At 33.2% G+C, this 21883-nt stretch overlaps 1 protein-coding gene across 5 annotated transcripts in view; it reads left to right on the top strand.

The window, feature by feature from the left end:
* LOC114325543 (protein SERAC1) overlaps positions 1 to 21883 on the top strand; it is an 86537-nt gene that overhangs the window by 54104 nt on the left and 10550 nt on the right. For 4 of the 5 annotated variants that reach the window (XM_028273621.2, XM_028273623.2, XM_028273622.2 and 1 more), the window contains 4 exons: positions 957 to 1244; positions 5288 to 5569; positions 14670 to 14858; positions 17409 to 17567. In XM_028273621.2, coding sequence (XP_028129422.1) covers positions 957 to 1244; positions 5288 to 5569; positions 14670 to 14858; positions 17409 to 17567 — 918 coding nt within the window. The remainder of the gene's footprint in view (positions 1 to 956; positions 1245 to 5287; positions 5570 to 14669; positions 14859 to 17408; positions 17568 to 21883) is intronic. The other variant, XM_050656162.1, reaches the window with a different exon arrangement.

Raw genomic sequence — 21883 nt, 5'->3', positions numbered from 1 at the left:
ATAGTTCAATCTCAATCAAAAACACAGACTGTCGCGGACCATGGGAAGACCTCTGCCTGCGGTGCGTTGATGTCCGTGGTTGTCGGCTGTGCGTGATGATCCGTAGAATCGCAGACCGTAGGAAGGAGCTATAAGAATTCAATGGTTTGACCATGTTAGAAATGAAGTAGTTTTAGATAAAGACCCGGTTTAGGTGTTTTTACCAGATCAGTACTCCAAGTGGCCTTTGATCAATAGTCAATGGCCCGGGGTTTGATTTCTTACTAGTTACTATGGTTTGTTTTTAAACCAAGAGGAGTGTTTCAAATTTACCGCGCTGTAATGCTTGTTTGTAATTGGTTCAACCTCAGGCAAGTTTACTCCACTGTTATAAAATTTTGACACTTATGACATTTATCAAATTTTGACACAATTGGCAATTCATAGGTTAATTAAGTTATATCGGCGATTTTTTGTATTTTCTGCGTTATTCCTTTAATTTTTAGATTTTTAGTCTACTTTTATATAAAAAGCAGTTGTTTTTAGAACTCTTTGGTGACGTATTAATATAATATAATATTTATGGATTACCGTCGAGGGCCGACATGTTCAACCAAAAAAGAAGATGTATTTGGTGATTATTCTAGTGACTTTCTTGGGTGTGAATCTGTCTTTTTAGTTTACTCCTCCTGGTTAAAAAATAAACCATAGAGTTATCCGGTCCGAACTCCCTTCTCTGTTGCGGTGGATGGCTTTCATATCGTTGTCAGTGTTCGCTTCAGTGCACATCGATAGTAGTGAAAGCCTGTCGGTGGAAGTGGGGGGAATATTTCTATTTTTTTTCATATTCTAGTTCTTTTTCTTGCTTAAGTTGTGATCGTAGGAATCCTTGAGACCGGCAACATGAACGTTCAGCTACTCAGTTAATCTAAAGAATCATTCAGGAGGAAATGAATAAAAGTGTATTCTTTTTTAAGGTTGGATCGGAATTTTATCCTCATGGATGCACCACTCCGACATTAGAATAGCTATTCCCACCGCACGAGCTCTTGCTAATTTGGATCCAGATAATGACGCAACTTTTGGTCGTCGCTTGTATTTGCTACATCCGGTTACTCGGAATACTAAAGAGCACGAATTGGACGTTATTTTCGTGCATGGACTACTGGGAGGAGTCTTTTATACGTGGCGTCAAAGACTTAACAAGTCTTTTACTGCTAACATTATAAAAAATTCACGTCCATTGAAGAAAGATAGCGAAAATGGTGAGTTTTAATAATTTAAATGTAAACTTAAGAAGCTACATCAGCGCGTCATCAATTTTTTTTTCGAAAGTTCTGCGAACTTGCAACAATGCGCAACAGTGCGTTGGTAGTACGACAGTGATAAAGTTTAGTACGGTTCTGCTCGGAATTCAGCTTAATTTCGTGTTTCTCACGTCATTATTGTGAGAGTTACGGCGTTATGGACAAACCCCCTTATGACCTACGGGTATGAAAAACAGATAACAACCTATTTTTAGACGTGCCGAATACATGTGTAAAATTTCATAAAAATCGGTCAAACCGTTTCGGATGAATATGGCAATTAACACTGTGACCAGAGACTTTTATACATATAGCTGTAAATATTTTAGTGGCTACTAAAATGACTATATAAAACCGTATAAACCTTCCCTGAACTTTTACAAACAATTCAACATCAAAATTAGCCAAATCGGTCTAGCCATTCCTGAGTTTTAGCGAGACTAACGAACAGCAATTGATTTTTATATATAAGATTAAAGCTGCAATCTTGGAACGCGTTTTCCGCGCGCTGATGTTGCCTCTTAAATCACATTTGTTCTGTAGATGCACATTCTTATCGGGTTTTATACCTCGTATTCCGGATTTATTGGTTTTTGTGCATGTCTGCCTGATAATGTCTGTTGCAGTTGCAGACGAAACGTCAAAAACAAACAATTCCAGAACACGGTCTATAAATGTCTATATCAATGTTCCTTTACAAAATACCGGCTGTGGGAGCTGGAAGCCTCCTATATTAGTAGTGTTTCTATGCCGGTTCACCCCAAAAGTTCATAATTATCCGCTAGATGACGCCAGTAATGTGCTATTTTTAATCCAAAATTAGTTAGTTATATTATGATGTCAGGACCTCTATCGAACGGAGGATGAGTCTGTGCTCTCATGCGCCGTTGTCTCTCTTGTAATCTATATTACGGACTGTCATAGTTCAGCTATTATCCGCTAGACGGTCATTTTTATTTAATTTGCGTAATTTTTATTCTGTTGTTTCTATTAATTCTTCTTCTTGTAGTGCCTATCCGTTTCGGATGTTGGCGACCATCATGGCAATCTGTACTTTGCACGCTGCTGCTCTAAAAATATTTGTGGTTGTTTTGTTGAACTATGTACGTAGATTCTTCAGCCAGGAAATCCTTCGCCTTCCTGGTCCTCGTTTTCCTTCTACTTTTCCTTGCAAGATTAGTTGCAGCAGTCCATATATTTCGCTGTTCCTCATGATGTGACCGAGGTATTCGATTTTGGCTGCTTTTATTGTGGTTAACAGCTCATTTTATTTTTTCATTCTCAACAAAAAACCCTGTTTAGTAACGTGGTCTGTATAAGATACCTTCAGGATTCGACGATAAAGCCACATTTCAAAAGACTCAATTTTCTTGGAGAGGGCGTCTGTGAGAGTCCACGACATAACTCCGTTTAACAGTATAGGAAAGATATAATATTGAAGTAAACTGACTTTTATGGGTATTGATAAATCATGACATTTTAGACCAGGACGGATATGTTTTGAGGTGGATGTGAGAGGTGGCATTCGGATTTTTGCAGATAGAATAGAATAGAAATATGCTTTATTGTCACTGAAAATTTTTACAATTTTATGGACAAAGCTTACATACAGTAAAAAGAAAAATAATATCAACAACAAATAACAACTACAATTTACTAAAATTAGATAAATCGTCAATGTACAGTAAATATGATACCAAAGACAAAAACAAATTGCAAATAAATTGCAAATTGAACATACTTACAACAAATAAAATACAACATTAGGATTTGACAGATAAAGTTAGGTGACAACTTCAATAATTGTAATTGACTTATGCTCCTTCTCAAATATGCCCGGAACGTGCCGGAACATTAATAAAAAATTAAAATATTTAAAAATTTCGAAAAACATCGATTTTTTCTACTTTCATTGCTTATAACTTTAAAACGATTCATTTTGGAACAAAGTCGTAGGGAAAGAAAATAAAGATGATTGAATTTTGTATAATATACGGCTGGTTTAAAATGTCTTAAATTATTACCCTTTCTCCAAAATAGCAATAAATAGAAAATAAGAGGGCAAGAACGACTGTTATTATTCAATGTTTTTCAACCACTTTGGTTGCACTTAGAACCTTTGTTTTTCGTTTAGAAAATTCTTACTTCATACTTAAACCGTTCACGAAATTTCATTAAAATCGACCTAATAGATTTTGAATAATAATTTTGCAATCTAAATTTTTTTAAAAAAGTTCAAATTTTTTAAAAACTTTCTGAACAGAAAGTAGACCCCTTAGAAGTTTGCTAAGTTTTTTACATATAAAGAGGCACTCTACCTTTCTAACACACTTTACAAAATTAAAATCGGATTATTTAAGCGGCCTCCGCACTGGTTTAAAATTATAAGCAATTTTTTGGCTTATAAACAAATGCAGTGGGGACGTTTGAGTTGGAATAAATTCATTTTCTCGAGAATGGACGACTCTGGAGATAAATCCCGAAACAGGTCAATTTTTATTTTTAAATTATAATTTTTGGCATATATATATATATCAAACTAATGACGTCATCCATCTGGGTGTGATGACGTAATCGATGATTTTTTTAAATGAGTCTAGGGGTCGTGTGCTAGTTCATTCAAAAGGTTATTCAATTCTCTATTCACTAATATAAACATTAACATAATTATTTATGAGGGGTGCGCAAAAAACATTTTTTAATTTTAATTAAATTAATTGAGACAAAAAGAAGAATGTATATAATTTATTTAATTCGAAATATATTTTACTGTTGTTTTCAAACAGGAAGGTAAAAAGTAACTTAGGTAAGTCAAAAGAAACTTGGGTAAGGCCATCTGAATAGAGGAGGCCGTTGTACCCCCCTGGCGACAGGATTAATTTGTTTATAAGCCAAAAAATTGTTTTTAACATTAGAACAGTGCTGAGGCCGCTTAAATAATCCGATTTTAATTCTGTAAAGTGTATTAGATACGTAGAGAGCCTCTTTATATGTAAAAAAATTACCAAACTTCTGAATAGTCTACTTGTTCAGAAAGTTTTTAAAAAATTTGAACTTTTTTAAAAAAGTTTCGATTGTAAAATTATTATGCAAAATCTATCATGTCGATTTTAATGAAATTTAATGGACGATTTAAGTATGTTATAACAATTTTCTAAGCCAATTACGAATGTTCTAACTGCAACCAAAGTGGTTAAAAGCATTGAATAAAAACAGGCTTATTTTGCCCCCTTATTTTGTATTTATAGCTATTTTGCAGAAAGGGTAATAATTTAAGACATTTTTAACCAGTCGTATATCGTACAAAATTAAATTATCTTTATTTTATTTCGCTACGACTTTCTTCCAAAGTGAATCGTTTTAAAGTTATAAGCAAAGAAAGTAGAAAAAAATAGATGCTTTTCGAGATTTTTAAATATTTTAATTTTTTTATTAATTTTCCGGGCATATTTGAGAAGGAGCATAAGTCAATTATTATTATTGTAGTTGTCACCTAACTTTATCTGCAAAAATCCGAATTCCACCTCGCACATCCAAAAATAGACGTTTTTTCACAGATCCGTCCTGGTCTATTTGAATATCTTAGCCATTTTTTGAAATGCAGATCTTGCTTTCTCTATCCTACATTTAATTTCTATGGAATGGTCCCAATTTTCATTGACGTTCGTACCAAGGTTCTATTAATTATTAAACAAAAAAATAACCGAGTGCGGCACATAGACATATTAAGGATAGACAAGGCATACTGAGCAAAAAAGCGTTACGCGCGGGCAGTCGATCGGTGGTTTATCTATCTCTTTTAACCGAGCGATCCCACGCATTTGACAGATAAAGATGGCTAGACCACTCAAAGTGAGTATTGACCAATAAAGTCCTTAATCTCGGCGTTACACCTCGATGCACAGAGCGACCTATACCTTGCCTAATCTATTTAGGATAATTATGAACTTTTGAGGCTGAACCGGCATGGAAACACTACTTGTATTTCTTTTATTTTTTAGAACAGATAAATCCAGCTGGTGATAATTCTGTAACAAATAAATTATTTTTGCCATTTGATCTATTTAAGGATCTGAAGCACCAAATGAAGGAACATACTAGAGATAAACACTGTGAAATAGTTTGTGACGATCTTCCAATAAAGACTAATGATTGCGCAATGGGGCCATATTCAGTTTATTATGATGAATGTGATAATAAAGATGGCAAAGGCTGTAAAGAATATACGCACTGTTGGCCGAGAGATTGGTTGCCTGAAGATATTGGCAATTTGAGAATTATAGGTACATGTCAAGTTTTTTTTATTAGTTAAAGTGTGATCTGGTGACAAACATCTGTATGGGAATTTAGTGTAAAAATCCTATTGAGTATTATGTTGTACCATAATTTTAAGATTATTTCATTCATAGAGTCATAGAGATGCTGACCAATAGAAACCTATAAAAACACAAATTTTAGCGATTATTTCATTCATAGAGATTCTGACCAATAGGAACCTACAAAAATAAAAAATTCAGCTATTATTTTTTAATGATTTTAATTTCCAATCTTGAAGTAAGATTTTTCATCACGTATTTAATTCTGTTAAATCAGATTATTATTATACCGGGAATTTTCTACCTAGATTATTATACTGGGAATATTTTTAGGTAGATTGTTTCTGTTTATTTACAACGAGTTTTCTAGTGTTGACAACTGTCACATTTAAGAAAATGAACCATAATAAACCTTTAATTCTGCATCTATTAATGTCAAATTATCAGGAGGACAATAAAAATCTGCAATTTGAAGCGCTTGAGTGTATGTACTTCGATAATATTATTTCATAAATATAACAACTGTATTTATAAATAATTTTAACTAATATTTTATTGATATCTTCGTCTGAATATTTGCTAGACTGTGCTGTTTAGCACAGTTGAAAAATGTGTGTCACATTAATTGAGATAAATGTCACTGAATGTTTTTTACTTAGATTAACGAAGACGAAAGATATAACGTTCAGGCAAGAAACAGATGCGCAAAGGCTGCCACATATTCCAAGTTAGGACAAGTGGGTGGGAGGGGTGACAGGTACGTATTCAGGAAAATTTTGGAATAATAAAATACCGGCGATTTAATTATTAAATGGTTTACTTAAAACAACTTAAACTTAATATGAGTACTTATACGTTATTATTTAAAGTAATAATATACGTTATAATACGTTAATATAATTAATATAATTAATTAATATAATACGTTAATAATACGTTATTATTTAAAGAAGTATAATATAGAATTTGCAACTGTTGCAGATATTAGCGATAGGTATATTATAAACTTTCATTTTTTTTTTTCAAGAGAGGAATGCATTTACGCACACCCTAGCGCCTAGTCTTTCGCTCTAAGGTAGTGTGAGACTCGATACTTGTAATACCCCGAAACAATTGCGTCTTTAGCAACTAAATTGCATTCAGTTTCAATGTCGACTCCAAAATCAACGTAGCCGTAGTGTTTCTTTCCATCCCACTGTACATGTCGACGAATGGCCATCTCATCTATAGTTAAGCTACACACAATCGTATGCTCTGATTTACCAGCCTTTACTTTAAGTAATTCAAATACTTCGGTAGTAAATCCTACGTCCCCATTTAAGTTTTTGTACCATCTAGAAATTGTTTTTGGATGTGGAAGTGCCGAGTTAAAGGTGTCACGGACAAAATTGTAGGCTTTTGGGGAATAAAAATTTAAAGTAAGTGCAAACGTTTTAAGGTCAGTTCCATATTTGCCTTGATTCAAAATTTGCCTTTTCAAAAATTCTTGATTAGGTCCAATTTGGCTTAAAATTTCCAAACTTTCATCTGGCACTTTTCCTTTCAAACTATCGATTATTGTATTCAACCTTGCAACCCTGTTGTAATGTTGAAGACTTACTCTTAAGCTTTTTTATAGTTTTATTGGCTCTTTCTAATCGACCTTTTATTTTTCTTTTCCTTGGTGTAGTTTCCTACGACAATTATGACTACTTTAGATACTTTCACACCAGATAAATTCTCATTAACAAATGCGTTTTGCATAAAATTAAAAAAAACATTTTTATTTTACAACTTTAACACCCTGTATATCTATTTATTTTTAAGTAGTAAAGACTTACTTGTTCTTTTTTTGATTTAGGTGAACTTGATGGTGTTGAAAGTCTAATGCCAGAACTTCCGCTAGGTTTTTGTGCGTTGAATAAGAGTTTCTGAAAAAATGCGATTTTATAACAAATGTTACAAAATTAACTTAGTTCAACTTAGAGTCAGTTATTAGCTAGCCGGTTAGCATCAAATTTACCTGTTTTTTAGGTTCTGGTTGGTATGGATGTAAAGATATTTCTACATTATGCTCTTCACGCGTCGCAGTATTTTTTAAAATTGGTAGATTCTAAAAATATATAATTATGTAATAGTTTGAAGACTTCAATAACTTATATTGCATGCATATGGACTTAAAAGTTATTTATTGTAGGTACCTTAGTGGGTACGGCATTTTTCTTTAGATACATTTTAAACGGCGATTTTTCTCTATCCAGCGAATCTTCAGTAAAATGCAAATTGCACATACGAGGGATTTTTGGCAGTTCTTTTTCCTCTATATTGGAAAACAATATTTATGCCTCTCTAATTTCTTTAGACGCAGGGAAACTAAAACGAGTTAAACTAACTATCTTTATGTACCTATTTTATTTTAACTTACGGCGGAGCTTTAGTGTTAATAATTATTTTAATTTATTTCACTATCAAATAAACCGTAGAAGTATCAAAATGGTGACTTTAAACGAAATTGAATATTAACCCCCAATTTTTATACCATTTATGATTTATAGTATGTATTGAAAGAATCAGAAATGCAATTCGATGCTAATTTATTTAAAATGTATTTTGCTAGTATTACAATGTAAGTCCGGTTCTGAAGTACAGCGTCCAGCACTTCCCCTCGATACAAATATATGGCTAGGAATGACTACAATATTATAGAATATTATTTTAAACTTACCTACAGGCCCGGCCTAGGGATTTTGCCGCCCTGGGCAAGATCGGCGACCGCCGCCCTCTCCTTAGTAGACCCATGACTCACCACGTTACTTCAGCGATCGTCAAGATTTTATTTTTATTGATGTGTGCTTTGTGCTAAATTATTTAATATGTCATTTTCTACTTTAATTGAACAATACACGCTTAAAAACACAAATATTTGCAATGTTTTCATGAGATTATAATACATTACTATATATTAACATGTTTTAATATCCAAAAACTCACTATCCATAATTACATACTTACATTTTTAAGTAAGTAGCACTCTTCTTATCTTTGGCACGGAAAAAGTCTTAAAAATTCTCCAAGATTCAGGGACTTAGCTATTTCATGTTCAATACAGATTGTCGCTAGAGCACTCAAACGTTCCTGTGGTTTATCTTAAGTAATTTTTTATTAGTGAGAGAGAGAGAAAAAGCTTTTCTCTCCAGAGGCCACTATCACTGCTAGGGTTAATATAATCCTCAAAGCAACACTATTGTTGGGTGCGAAATCAAAATCATACTCTCTAATCATTTTCAGGGTCTCTAGAGGTGTACTCTTGGGCTTTACAATCGTGGAAAATACTTTGAGTTCATCTTTTAGATCAGCATAATTTAGATCTTTTGACTCATCAAAAGTTAAAGCATCACACAGCTTAAAACATTTATCTGATAAATCATGCGTCTCTTTTGCGTCTCTCAAATAGCCATGGAATTTTAAATCACTTCTTAGAGACTTAAAATGGATTTCCGTTTTTCCTAATAAACTCACAGCTTGATACATTCTCCCATATCAGTACTCTGCAGGAATTTGCTGACTACGTTGATGTGAAGTAAAATGTCGTGACATATTACCACAGAGCAAAGAAAAGTAAAATCACGGATTTTATTTTAAACCATTTTAGCGTTGTTTTTATTGACAGTGATTTCTACAACAGCATCGTAGATTTCTTCAATTTGGTATCTGATCGGAGTAATTGCATCAATTCTCATCTAGTTGCGGACAAAGGTTTCAATGTTATGTTATAAATATGATTTTTCAGTATAGCCCAACAATGAATAGATGCTGAGAAAAAGTTGTAAATTTTTGTCACCACAAGTAAAAGAAAGAAACTGCAAAATTTGCGGCTTTAGCAGCATCGTTCATGACTAAGTTGGGTGAATGGGAACATGGGATAAAAAGTTCTTCACTTTCATGTTTGCCCCATTATCATACCCTTGTCCTCTCATATCTTACAAAGGTTTTCTCAGTTCGTTCAGTTCTTGCAAAATAACTTCTGTAAGTCCCAAGCCAGTGGTTTACAGTAAAGGCACAAATCCAAGAAAATATTCTGCAATTTTAACACTTTGTGAACAGGAACCTAAATGACAAAACGTACAACAATAATAGTCATCTCTTCTCCACCCCAGAAATATCAGGTGTACAATCTAAAATTATGCTATAATACTTTGCGGGTTTCAAAAAGTGTAAAATTTTATTTTTGATTTGGTAATGGAGAAGTTGATTAATTTCTTTTTGAATACGTTTTCCCAAGTAGTGATGTTGCTTGTTATTAACATTCGTTGTTCTCCTAATGTGCTCTTGTAAAACAGAATCAAATTTTCCAAAGAGCTCAACGAGTTTTAAAAAATTACCGTTGTTGTGATGTAAAAGTTTATCAGAATCGCCCCAATGGAAGACACTATTGTGCTAAGAACTCTATTATTTATATAAGTCGTTCTATTATATTTTTCCAATGACGAGTTTCTGAATTTGGAACTTTTTGTGTTTCTTCGTCTATGGTTTTGCCCGATTTTAGTCTAATTGCTAGTTCTACCACTGTCGCTGTGACTGTAGATGAGCTGCAGACTTAGCGTGGCTGGACAAAGTTTCAGACATATGTTTCCAATTATTATATCCTTTTTCAGTAAATTTATTGTTTTAAGTGAATTTCAGTGAATTTAATTTAGTTCTGATCCCACTATTATTATGCGATGAAGAAGAAGGCGGTGTTGTCGATTTCCCGTCGACTGAACCTTGTAATTGTTATTGTTTCACTTATTTAATTCTGGTTTTTACAGTTGCATTTTTGCCGCTCTTGTTCAGAATATTGATTTTTTATCATATTAAAAACATAATTTATTATTTCTTCAATTTCAAAAATTGTCTGTCCTTTAAAATTTTCCGCCCCTAAATTTGCCGCCTTGGGCGGCTGCCCAGTTCGCCCACCCCTGGGGCCGGGCCTGCTTACCTAAATAGGTTAACTGACTTTTTATCTTTCACACAATTTGCACTTGAATGATAAATACTGTTCTTGATTATACACCGTGGCATTTTATAAAATAAAGTCACTAACACAGTCGAAAACTTAATTTTCAAAATCATACAATTTAACGTAAAAAATTTAAACCAGAGAACAAGTTATTGCCGGCGGACAGTGCTGGAGGGGATATACTCCGTCTGCTATTTTGATTGGCAGGACAAAGGAGTGGGGATTAAGGAGAAACGGACAGGCTGCGCACTTGTCGATGTTATATCTACCGGTTTCGTTAATCTAAGGTTTTTTATACAAAGACTGGAATTTTATACGTATTAAATGATTAATAAATATTATAATTAATAAGTATTAAAAAATAATCTGTCGAATAGTTTACGATAGTAAGAATAAATAAGAAATTAATGTTCCAATTTTGTTATCAAACTTGTTTCCATTCGGCAATAGTCACTCGAGCTCTCCGGGCTCTCGTGTCTATTGCCAGGCAACAAATTTTCGAAAAATTGTCGCATTGTTGTCAAATTATTCTCAAATTATTCTTAGGCAAATTTACAATTAAATAAACATTCAGGGACATTAATCACAATTAATGTTTTACAACTTGTCAAATAGTATAGTATAGTTGATCCAAAAGATGGCATAACCCAGACATCCAAAGTGAAAGTTATCCTTCAACACCAAATTATTATATATGGTCCACACAATGTCCAGAAAAAAGTCACACCATTTTGAGCGTCGGGTTTGGGGGGGAGAGGGGGGAGAAATCGGTAAATTCGTAGTTTTTTTAACTTTTTCGCCAATATTTCTAAAACTATGCGGTTTAGCATGAACAACCTTCTATACAAAATTGTTCTACATTAAATTTGAAATAAAAAAGGACCTATGCATAATTTTTCTAAAATGAATGGTTCCAAAGTTACGGAGGTAGTATAGTATAACTGGTCCAAAAAAAGGCCTAACCCAAACATCCAAAGTAAAAGTTTTCTTCCAACACCAAAATGTTCTATATGGTCCACATATTGTTCAGTAAAAAGTAACACCATTTTGAGCGTCCGTTTTGGGAGGGAGATGGGAGAGAAGCCGGTAAATTAGTAGTTTTTTTACGTTTTTCGTCAATATTTCTAAAAATATGCTTTAGCGTAAACAATGTTATATACAAAAATGTTCTACATGAAATTTAAAACAAAAAATGTTCAATACATAATTGTTATAAAATCAACGGTTCCAGAGTTACGGAGGGTGAAAAGTCAAGGATTTCGATACTTTTTATATTTTTTGGGCAATATTTATGATATAACCATACCAAAAACCCAGACATCCAAAGTGAAAGTTATCCTCCAACACCAAATTGTTCTATATGGTCCACATAATGTTCAGAAAAAAGTCACACCATTTTGAGCGTCGGGTTTGGGTGGGAGAGGGGGGAGAAATCGGTAAATATAAAAATTATCGAAAACCTCCACTTTTCACCCTCCGTAACTCTGGAACCGTTGATTTTATAACAATTATGTGTAGAACCTTTTTTGTTTTAAATTTTATGTAGAACATTTTTCTACAGAACATTTCTTACGCTAAAGCATATAGTTTTAGAAATATTGACGAAAAACTTAAAAAAACTACTAATTTACCGACTTCTCCCCATCTCCCCCCCAAACCGGACGCTCAAAATGGTGTAACTTTTTACTGAACAATATGTGGATCATATAGAACAATTTGGTGTTGAAGGAAAACTTTTACTTTGGATGTCTGGGTTAGGCCTTTTTTTGGACCAATTATACTATACTACCTCCGTAACTTTGGAACCGTTCATTTTAGAAGGGTTATGCATAGAGCCTTTTTTATTTCAAATTTAATGTAGAACAATTTTGTATAGAGAGTTGTTTATGCTAAACCGCTTAGTTTTAGAAATATTGACGAAAAACTTAAAAAACTACGAATTTGCAGATTTCTCCCCCCTCTCCCCCCCAAACCCGATGCTCAAAATGGTGTGACTTTTTTCTGAAGATTATATGGACCATATAGAACAATTTGGTGTTGGAGGATAACTTTCACTTTGGATGTCTGGGTTTGGGTCTAACTATACCATACTAAAAGTGCATGAACACCATGAGCAGATTTAGCAAATATTCAGATAAAGATATCAATAAAATATTAGTTAAAATTATTTGAAAATACAGTTTTATGAAATATTCTTACCGAATTAGACCCTAGCTTTTAAAATTATCGATTTGTATTGCCCTCGTGACAATTTAACATAATTTCCATCCCCTTCGAATCTGGAAATTAAAACTGTCAAGTTTCTCTGTCTAGTTTCTCTCGTGTTAAAGGTGTTTTGAATGTTTAAAATGTTTAAATATATAGATATAGATTGTTCTATGGGTCTAAAAAATGTGATTATTTTCTGTCTATTCTTCTGTCGAGAGCTAATTCTTTATTTTCTCTGTCTCTTAAATAGCCACTTTCTACCATCTTCTTCTTCGTCAAAAATACTATTTTAATTTAGGTTTTTTTATCACTTTACAATTAAGTACACGAATGGATGCAAAAAACAGATAGCGGACACACCTAAGGGAGGATTACATCCGACAATGGATGGAATAGCTGTTGATGATAATAATGACAATTGTGTAATGTCCTGAGAAAAACTTATTTGGTTTGGACCTGGACTGGGATTCCGAGACGTGTAGAAATCTATCAGTCGACTTGTTTCTATACGACTGGTATTCCGTGCATCAAAATATTCGCCTCGAAGCGTTCACCAGAAAGCGAGGTGTCGAGACGTATCGCTTTCTGTCATAATCGCCACGTGACAAAGAAAGAAGGTATTTTGTGTTCTACTCCAAGTAACAGCTCAGCATTGCCACATTCAGTAGATTTCTACTTTTTGGGTAGATTTTTGATATGTTGTTTTAAATTCAGTAGGCAATATTTTTTAGTAGATTTTTGGTATATATCAATATATTATTATGACTAAAATCAAATTAGCTTTTTAATAGTATATACCATATTTTTAAATTAATTTTCAGACTTTTGTTACAATTTCCTAATGTCATTACCGAAAATAAGATTCAGGACGTAGTACGTAGATAATGAATCCAGAGAAATGAAACTGGAGTCTGGGTATACATACAAAATTTGTTTGTTTCAAGCAGCAGTGCAAGTAGTATTTCGGGTAATATTGAAGAGTTCTGGCATTCGGTGAGGCTAACGACGGAAAGCTAAAATATCTAAACAATGTAACTTTGCAAAAAATGCTGCGTTTACCCGTTTCTAATGTAAAATTCGCAAGAATTTTTTCCGTTTTTAACCGTAATAAAACGTATGATCGCAATAAATTTTTGAATACAAATGTATTTTCAAGATTATTTGCCAAAGAAGGTATGAATGAGATTAGGAATTGTACCAAATTTGATCCAGACATGCAGATGTTAAAATTAGTGGATGACAAAATATTACATATATAAAAATATTAAATATGAAACTGATCAAAATGAATTACAAGTAATATAAGTCATTTTGTTTCCCAGTTAAAATGTAAAAAAAGTTTGGTTTTTTACAAACATTCACATTATATTAATTTCTAGTTAAGTTAACTGTTGTTTTTATTATATAAAAATACCTAAATTATATACAAATAAGTTAATATAGTTTTAATCTATTTTAGTTTAAGTTTTAGTAGATTTTAGCTAAACATGCAATATATTTCCTACATAAAAAGTGGCAACGCTGTAACAGCTGTGTTTACTGTGTTAAACATCAAATACTAAATGACACCAGATTTCCATAAATGTTTTTCGTTTGGATAGTATATTGCCGAAAATTCCCGAAACGCTGTCGATTCGTGCATATAATGCCAACAAAAGCTACTATCGCCTTCGAGTATAGATAGCTACGTAGACAGCTCCGTGTAGACATCTACACTGCACGGAATATAGGCCCTGGACTATTTTTGTTTAATAATTTTGTAAGTCAAATGTCTCTATGGGCTCTAAGGCCTGTAGTGTTGTTATGTATATAATTTTGTAAGAGACCTTATAGCTATGGGTAGTTGTAATGATACTAAAGCTAACGAAATACAATTTTTAGGTGTTAATTACGATACCAGCCTTTCCATGTGGACTCCTATTTGTCCTTCCTCCAAAGCCAAATTTACTCTAGATGAACGTAGTTTTGATTTAACTCAAAAACTTTTAGAAACAGGTGTTGGAAGAAAGCCTATAGTATGGGTTACTCATTCGATGGGTGGTCTTATTGTTAAAAATATGTTATGGAAAAGTAAGTTGGTCTTACTAATAAAAATAGTTGTTTGACTATTTTCTAGATGGCGTTGATACCGGATAAATATTCAAATGGTAAAATTAATGTTTCATTATTTTATTTTTACTTTTTATTTAAAAAACTGGTAAAGTTTTTCCACAAATGGCAAATATTACCAGGCAATAAATCCTAACAGAAAAATCTGTCTAGGGAAGTCAATGGAGTTTTTGATGCCATATGTGTAAGACCTGAAAGATCTATGACCGGTCAGGAAGTAGTAATTTACCCTTTTAAATTTGAAGTTTTACCACAATTTTAAAGTAAATGAAGAATATAGAATTAGTGAGGAACAAGAAGGTTTCAGACAAATTGCTGAGAAAGCACTGGAATATAATAATCCTGCATTTTAGTAGCCTTATAGATCTGACTAAAGCCTTCGATTGTGTAAGATTAGCAGATGTGCTAAGATTGAGCCCATTGCTTTTTAATTTAGTAATGGATAAAATCTTAGAAAACATTAAGAGTAGAGGAAAAAGATATAAGATGGCAGAAAAACAAATAAAAACTCTGTTTTTTTGACACAAACAGGATAACCTACAGCGAATGACACAAACTTTCAATACAGTGGCGTAGAACTACAGCATGAAAATATCAACAGCTAAGACCAAATCCCTGGTAGTGTCAAGGGAACCTATAAGATGCAAAATAGTAATTAACAACGAACTAATTGAACAAGTCTCGAGATTCGAATATCTGGGAGTCAAAATAATATGTAGTTATGGTGATGTTAAATAGAGCGTCCGAAAGAAAGCAAATAAAGCCAATTAGGTGTCAGGATGTCTGAGGGATGTCATCTGGAGAAATAAAGATATGAGGCTGGAAGGGAACGTACGCATATACAAATCATGTGTAAGACCGATCATGACGCACGCGATAGAAACAAGATGTGATAAAGCAGAAATCAAGAGGATACTGAGAACGTTGAGATCAATATCTGGGAAAACACTGACAGACAGAATACCGAACGATAGAGAAGACGAGAGTGGCATCAGCATGTGAAGATAATGGACAGCGAGAGAATAGCCTGTATAACCAGAGATTCAAAGCCAACAGGCAAGAGACCAATAGAAAGGCCCTTTAACCCGGGACCAGTCGCGCCGTTAGAAAAAAACCAGCATTTTATCCTTTTCCGTAATAACTTGATGAAAAATTTTGCAACATAACTTTCCACTCGTAAGTGCCTCTAGGAAGATTGTAGTAATGCGAAGGTATTTTTTAAAAAAAATTTTGTGGAATTTATGGCTTTGGTGAGAACCGATTAGCTTTATAATTGTTAGAAATAAATATTTTTAAAATAACAAGTAGATAAAAATATTATAAAATAAAGACATGTTTTAAATCCGTATTTAAATTCGTATTGTTAGATTTAATCTGCGCGATTTAATTTAAACAAGCGACACGCGAATGCTTACGTGACAGAAGAGAGCGCGACTGTTCACGGGTTAAAAGGTGGCGAGATAGCTGGCAGTCAATACAAGCTCAAAATCGGTTAAGAACAGGTTAAGAGGCCTAATATAACAAGAAGAAGTTTTACCACGCTACAATATTGGGGATAATCCTTTTGGTCTAACTAGCCTTCGAGGTCTGTACCACCCATTCCTTTTGCCATTCTATTAGCATGTTTATTCGTATGGGCCTCTCACCTGTGGTAAGTGGCCATCATGGGCTAGTGGGCTTCATATAGCATTTTTGTCTCTCTTTGGATAACAGGTGAATAGGGAGCGTAATCTCCTTCTCACAGGCATCTTTCAGTGCGTCACAGTTTTTCGATTTCTTTCTAACGCATTAAGTTGCAAGTGACAGAAAAAAAGATACGTCCGTGATTAAAATAATTTATAACATTTATTCTAGTTGTTGATAGATGGCGCTGTGATCGAACAAAAAATTATTTATATAATATATAATAATATTAATATTATTATCTACACGACTATAATCTGTACAATTTATAAGATTATACAAATCAAAGAACATACCTTTTTATAAATGAAATAAACACAATTGATTTGTTTTTATACCAGATTACGATTACGATTCTGACAACTTTCAGATTTAACTAAAATGTCATGCTATGATTCTCTACATTCTTAAAATCATATATTACGTCATTAATGAATGACACACTGAAAGACTGAGAAGAACTTTGAATTAGAGTCGTATATATATGTACATAATACGTAAATAATGGGTAAATACCTAAATCATTTCTTTTCCGATTATAGCGCCATCTATCAACAACTGGAATAAATGTTATAAATGTGTATGTATCACGGACATGCCTTTTTTTCTGTCACTTCTGTGTCGCACTGAAAAATGCTTCTGACAAGAACCATACCCGCAATCACCTGTACGGCCAGCGTAAAAGTGGTTCGGTACGCGCTCACCACTTTTAATCTAAATACTAGTCATAGTTTTATTACTGATTTTAGTTCCACAATGACTATTAATTTAGTCAAACAACTCTTTAACATAATACATTTTTCCCTTTTTCTTAACACTGGTTTTTAGGTTTTGAAAGTGAAGTTCCTGCAATAAGAAATATTTGTTTGAATACAAAAGCAGTGATTTTTTATAGCACGCCGCATAATGGATCTACTTTAGCAAATTTAAGTCAAGCTACTGCGCTGTTACTGTGGCCATCGGTGGAAGTACAAGAATTGAGGGAAAGTAAGTTTTTCCAAAAATATAGGTATATTACCTATACATATGTTATGTATAACACAGGCGACACAATAACATTTTTTTGAGTCTGTTATTTAGTAAATATTTTCTGTATGTACACATCATAAATTAAGCTAAAACCCCATAAATAATAAATAAAGTTTGCTTTTTTACATTAATATGTATATGTATATTAGGGTGGGTCGAAAAACAATAATGTTTCATTTTTTATTCGCTATACCGCGGAAAACTTGCCTTTGGGGTATATAAGTAAAATGAAAAGTAAAATAAAGTTATATATTGAACCCCAGGTAGCGCATCATACTTAAAATTTAGTTTTTTTTAGAAATCAAGACTTTTTCAATTATTTTTACAATCTTTAGCCAATAATATTTAAACGTCCTATAGTGAAAACTGTTTAGTTAATAGTTTAAAAAATAGGAAATAAATTTGCAACAGACAATATCTTTTAATTTGCGGTAGCGCAAAATACTAAAAAATTGTTAAAATTCACATATTAGCACCTTATAAGAAGGTGTGGTCTAGTATGTTGTGTTGGGTGTTAATAGCACAATCCATTTTTTGTTCTTTTACTTTACACTCCATTTAATTGGAATAGAATTATTATAGTGTGTTTGAAGTTATAAAGGATATACATAAAACAACTTATAATTTTAATAACATGTTTAATTGAAACAAAAAAGAAACCAAATTGTAGCCAAACAATGTCAACAAATTAAATGAAATTTTGACTTTAGGAAGAGTCTTTTACTCATTATTTCTGAATGGGTACGTTGAAGCTGCGCTTGCTGTCAAACTTTGGCATCGAAGTTCTGGATGCTACGGCAGATCTTATGAAACCATCTCGTTCCTAACCACTAGGAGGACTAGGTAATCGCAATCTTTTGAGTAAAGATGAATAGTATCTTCTAGACATAAGTTGTGCGATAAAGTCAGGCAACTGCCCTGTTGACTTATCCTGTTCGAGAACCGGGTCCACTTTCCCACTCTCGATGGTTGACTACAGCTAACAGAGTTTTGAGACTGTATGTAAGTGTGGAAACGTCTTCAGTTGAACATAAATTGTTAGTATCCTTCATGTTTAAATCATACATGCCTGTATGGTTTAAAATAAAGTACAGCAAATACGTAACAGATGGACCTGAACACGTTTTTGAGGCTATCAAATCAGCCAGATTTCTACCAGAGAATTTGATTAAAATAGTTGATCCTGTAATCGAAAGAAATGCATTTTTTCCCACCCAGAAAATTTGCTACTGAGGATGATAGTGGATGAAAGGAAACACATAAGAGAATTAGGACTCCGAAGAATAATCAAAGCAAGGATGTTAGCTACAGAAACAGCCTTTCACGCGACTGACCCTACTGAATTATTTGATTGGAACACCACTGAAATTACACCACCATCACTGTTACGGAGAGTCTCTGATGATGAAGTTTGGGCTAAAATCACTGCTGGTGAAACACCCGAGGATTGGAACTTTAAAAAATTTCCATGTCATACTCAAGTCGTGGAACGCTGCGTCAAGTTAGTGACTGAAGCATCTAAAAAAGTCGTCGGTGCTAAGTAATGTGATGGTTTCATAAGATATGCCGTAGCATCCAGAGCTTCGATGCCAAAGTTTGACAGCAAGCGCAGCTTCAACGTACCCACTCAGAAATAGTGAGTAAAAGACTCTTTCTAAAGTCAAAATTTCATTTAATTTGTTGACATTGTTTGGCTATAATTTGGTTTCTTTTTTGTTTCAATTAAACATGTTATTAAAATTATAAGTTGTTTTATTTATATCCTTTATAACTTTAAACACACAATAATAATTATATTCCAATTAAATGGAGTGTAAAGTAAAAGAACAAAAAATGGATTGTGCTAATAACACCCAACACAACATACTAGACCACACCTTCTTTTAAGGTGCTAATATTATATGAATTTTAACAATTTTTGAGTATTTTGCGCTACCGCAAATTAAAAGATATTATTGTCTGTCTCAAATTAATTTCCTATTTTTTAAACTATTAACTAAACAGTTTTCACTATAGCACGTTCAAATATTATTGGCTAAAGATTGTAAAAATAATTGAAAAATGTCTTGATTTCTGATAAAAACTAAATTTTAAGTGTGATGCGCCAGCTGGGGGTTCAATATATAACTTTATTTTACTTTGCATTTTACTTATATACCCCAAAGGCAAATTTTCCGCGGTATAGCGATTAAAAAATGAAACATTATTACACCCTAATGTATTAGGGTAATGTATTAATGTAATTATACACCCTAATGTATATAAGCTGTACACTCCCGTGGAAGTTATAGCTGTTTTTCACTTTAATGATCCGTTAAGACATGGGGGATCAGTTCACTTTTCTTCTAATCTGTCTCCTCAAAGCTTCTGGTGTGTCTTCGTTTCCGTCACTACTTTTCTCCACTCATTTCGGTTCTCAGTCTTTTTTTTTCCAGTTTCGAATTCCCATAACTCTTAAGTCGTTTTCGACTTGCTGTTTGCATCTTGCTTTTGGTCTGCCTCGTGCTCTTGTCTCAGGGGGTATCCAGTTGGTAATAACTTTAATGGGATCATCTTCACTTTTTCTACTTATATGACCATACCACCTTATTCTTCGTGCTTTTGCTTCTTTCACTATGCTTTCTCCTTCCATCCATTGTTCTATTTCGTGGTTCATCCAGGGTCTTCTTTCGTTTTCATTTATTACTTTTGGTCCCAGAATGTTGCGCATTATTTTTCTTTCAAATACTTTCAGCTGTTCTTCTTCTTTTAATGTTAGTGTGTTGGTTTCTATGGTATACATTACCACTGGCCTTATGGTAGTCTTATATATTTGCATCTTTGTATTTCTGCTTAATTTTTTATCTTTTATTATTTTTTTATTCTTGTGGTAAGCTCTATTTCCTGCTTGTAGTTTCTGTTTCAGGTCTATTCTTTCATTATCTCTACTAATCATCGTTTCCAAGTATTTGAATGTATCTACTTCCTCAAATCTGTAATTATCTATTATCATTTGTGTTACTCTTGTTTTCTTGAATCTGCTTGCGTTCATGTACTTTGTTTTTTCCATATTTATGTCTAGTCCTCTTCTTTTTGCCCCTTTTTCTATTTCAGAGAATGCCTTAATTAATGATCTTTTGTCCCGGGCTATTATAACGATATCATCTGCATAACCTACTATTTGTACTGCATTTTTATTAATTATTCCGTTATTTGTTGCTTCTTTTATTGCACAATCTAGAGCTGTAATGAATAACTCAGTTGACAGGGCATCCCCTTGTCTGACTCCGTTTTGAACCCTAATCTTCTCTGTTGTCTTTTGACCTAAATGTATTACTGCTTTTGCCTCTTTCATTGTCATTTTTATTAACTGTATTAATTTGCCTGGTATTTTTATGCGTGTTAGATCTTCTATTAGTTCTCTTCTTTTTATTTTATCGAAGGCCTGTTTAAAATCCACAAAAAGCATATGCAGTTCCATGTTGTGTTCATATGCTTTTTCCGTGATTTGTCTTATTATGTGAATATCGTCTATCGTCGATTTTTCTTTTCTGAATCCATATTGGTAATTTCCTATGATTTTTTCGTTATGCTCTGCTAGTCTGTTCTTTATTATTCCCGTCATGACCTTATATGTCACATTTAGCAAGGTGATCCCTCTATAGATTTTGCATATTTTTTGGTTTCCATTTTTGGGTATCGTTATAATTATTCCCGTTTTCCAGTCTTCTGGCATTCTTTCCTCTTTCCAAATCGTTACAATTAATTCATGTATTTTTCTAATAGGAAACTTGCATAAATTTTTAAATATTAAAATGATATTAAAAAACATAGGGTAACATGATCTTAAAACGCTTGCATGCGAAAAAAACAAATATTTTTAACCCGTACGCTAATTACGACGCTTTGAAAATGCTATAAAATTCAAATATCTTAGGAGGCTCTTGAACGTCCTTCTATTGGTCCGATGTCACGGGCCACGCTCAACCGGGCTAGCAGTCGAAAACAACGCGATTAGGGTAGGTATCACGGGTATATTACATTTTAATCGTCTTTAATGGAAAATTCCTAGGTATTATTTATGTTCATCTTATATATTGTAATAAGTAGTTCCCCAATCAGCTTAGTTTTAAACTGAAATTGATATATAACAACCGTTTATAACAATAGTTTGGTACCATTATATTATAGTATACGGTTTACCCCGTGAGTTTGATCTACCTACCTCTAATCGAAGGATTTCGTATATCCTGGAAAAGATTACGGTGTAATTTGCATTATAATAAAGATTATAT

Source organism: Diabrotica virgifera, chromosome 1 (genome assembly GCF_917563875.1).
Source record: "Diabrotica virgifera virgifera chromosome 1, PGI_DIABVI_V3a".
NCBI classification, from domain to species: Eukaryota; Metazoa; Arthropoda; class Insecta; order Coleoptera; family Chrysomelidae; genus Diabrotica; species Diabrotica virgifera.
This window is presented reverse-complemented; position numbering and strand designations above follow the sequence as displayed.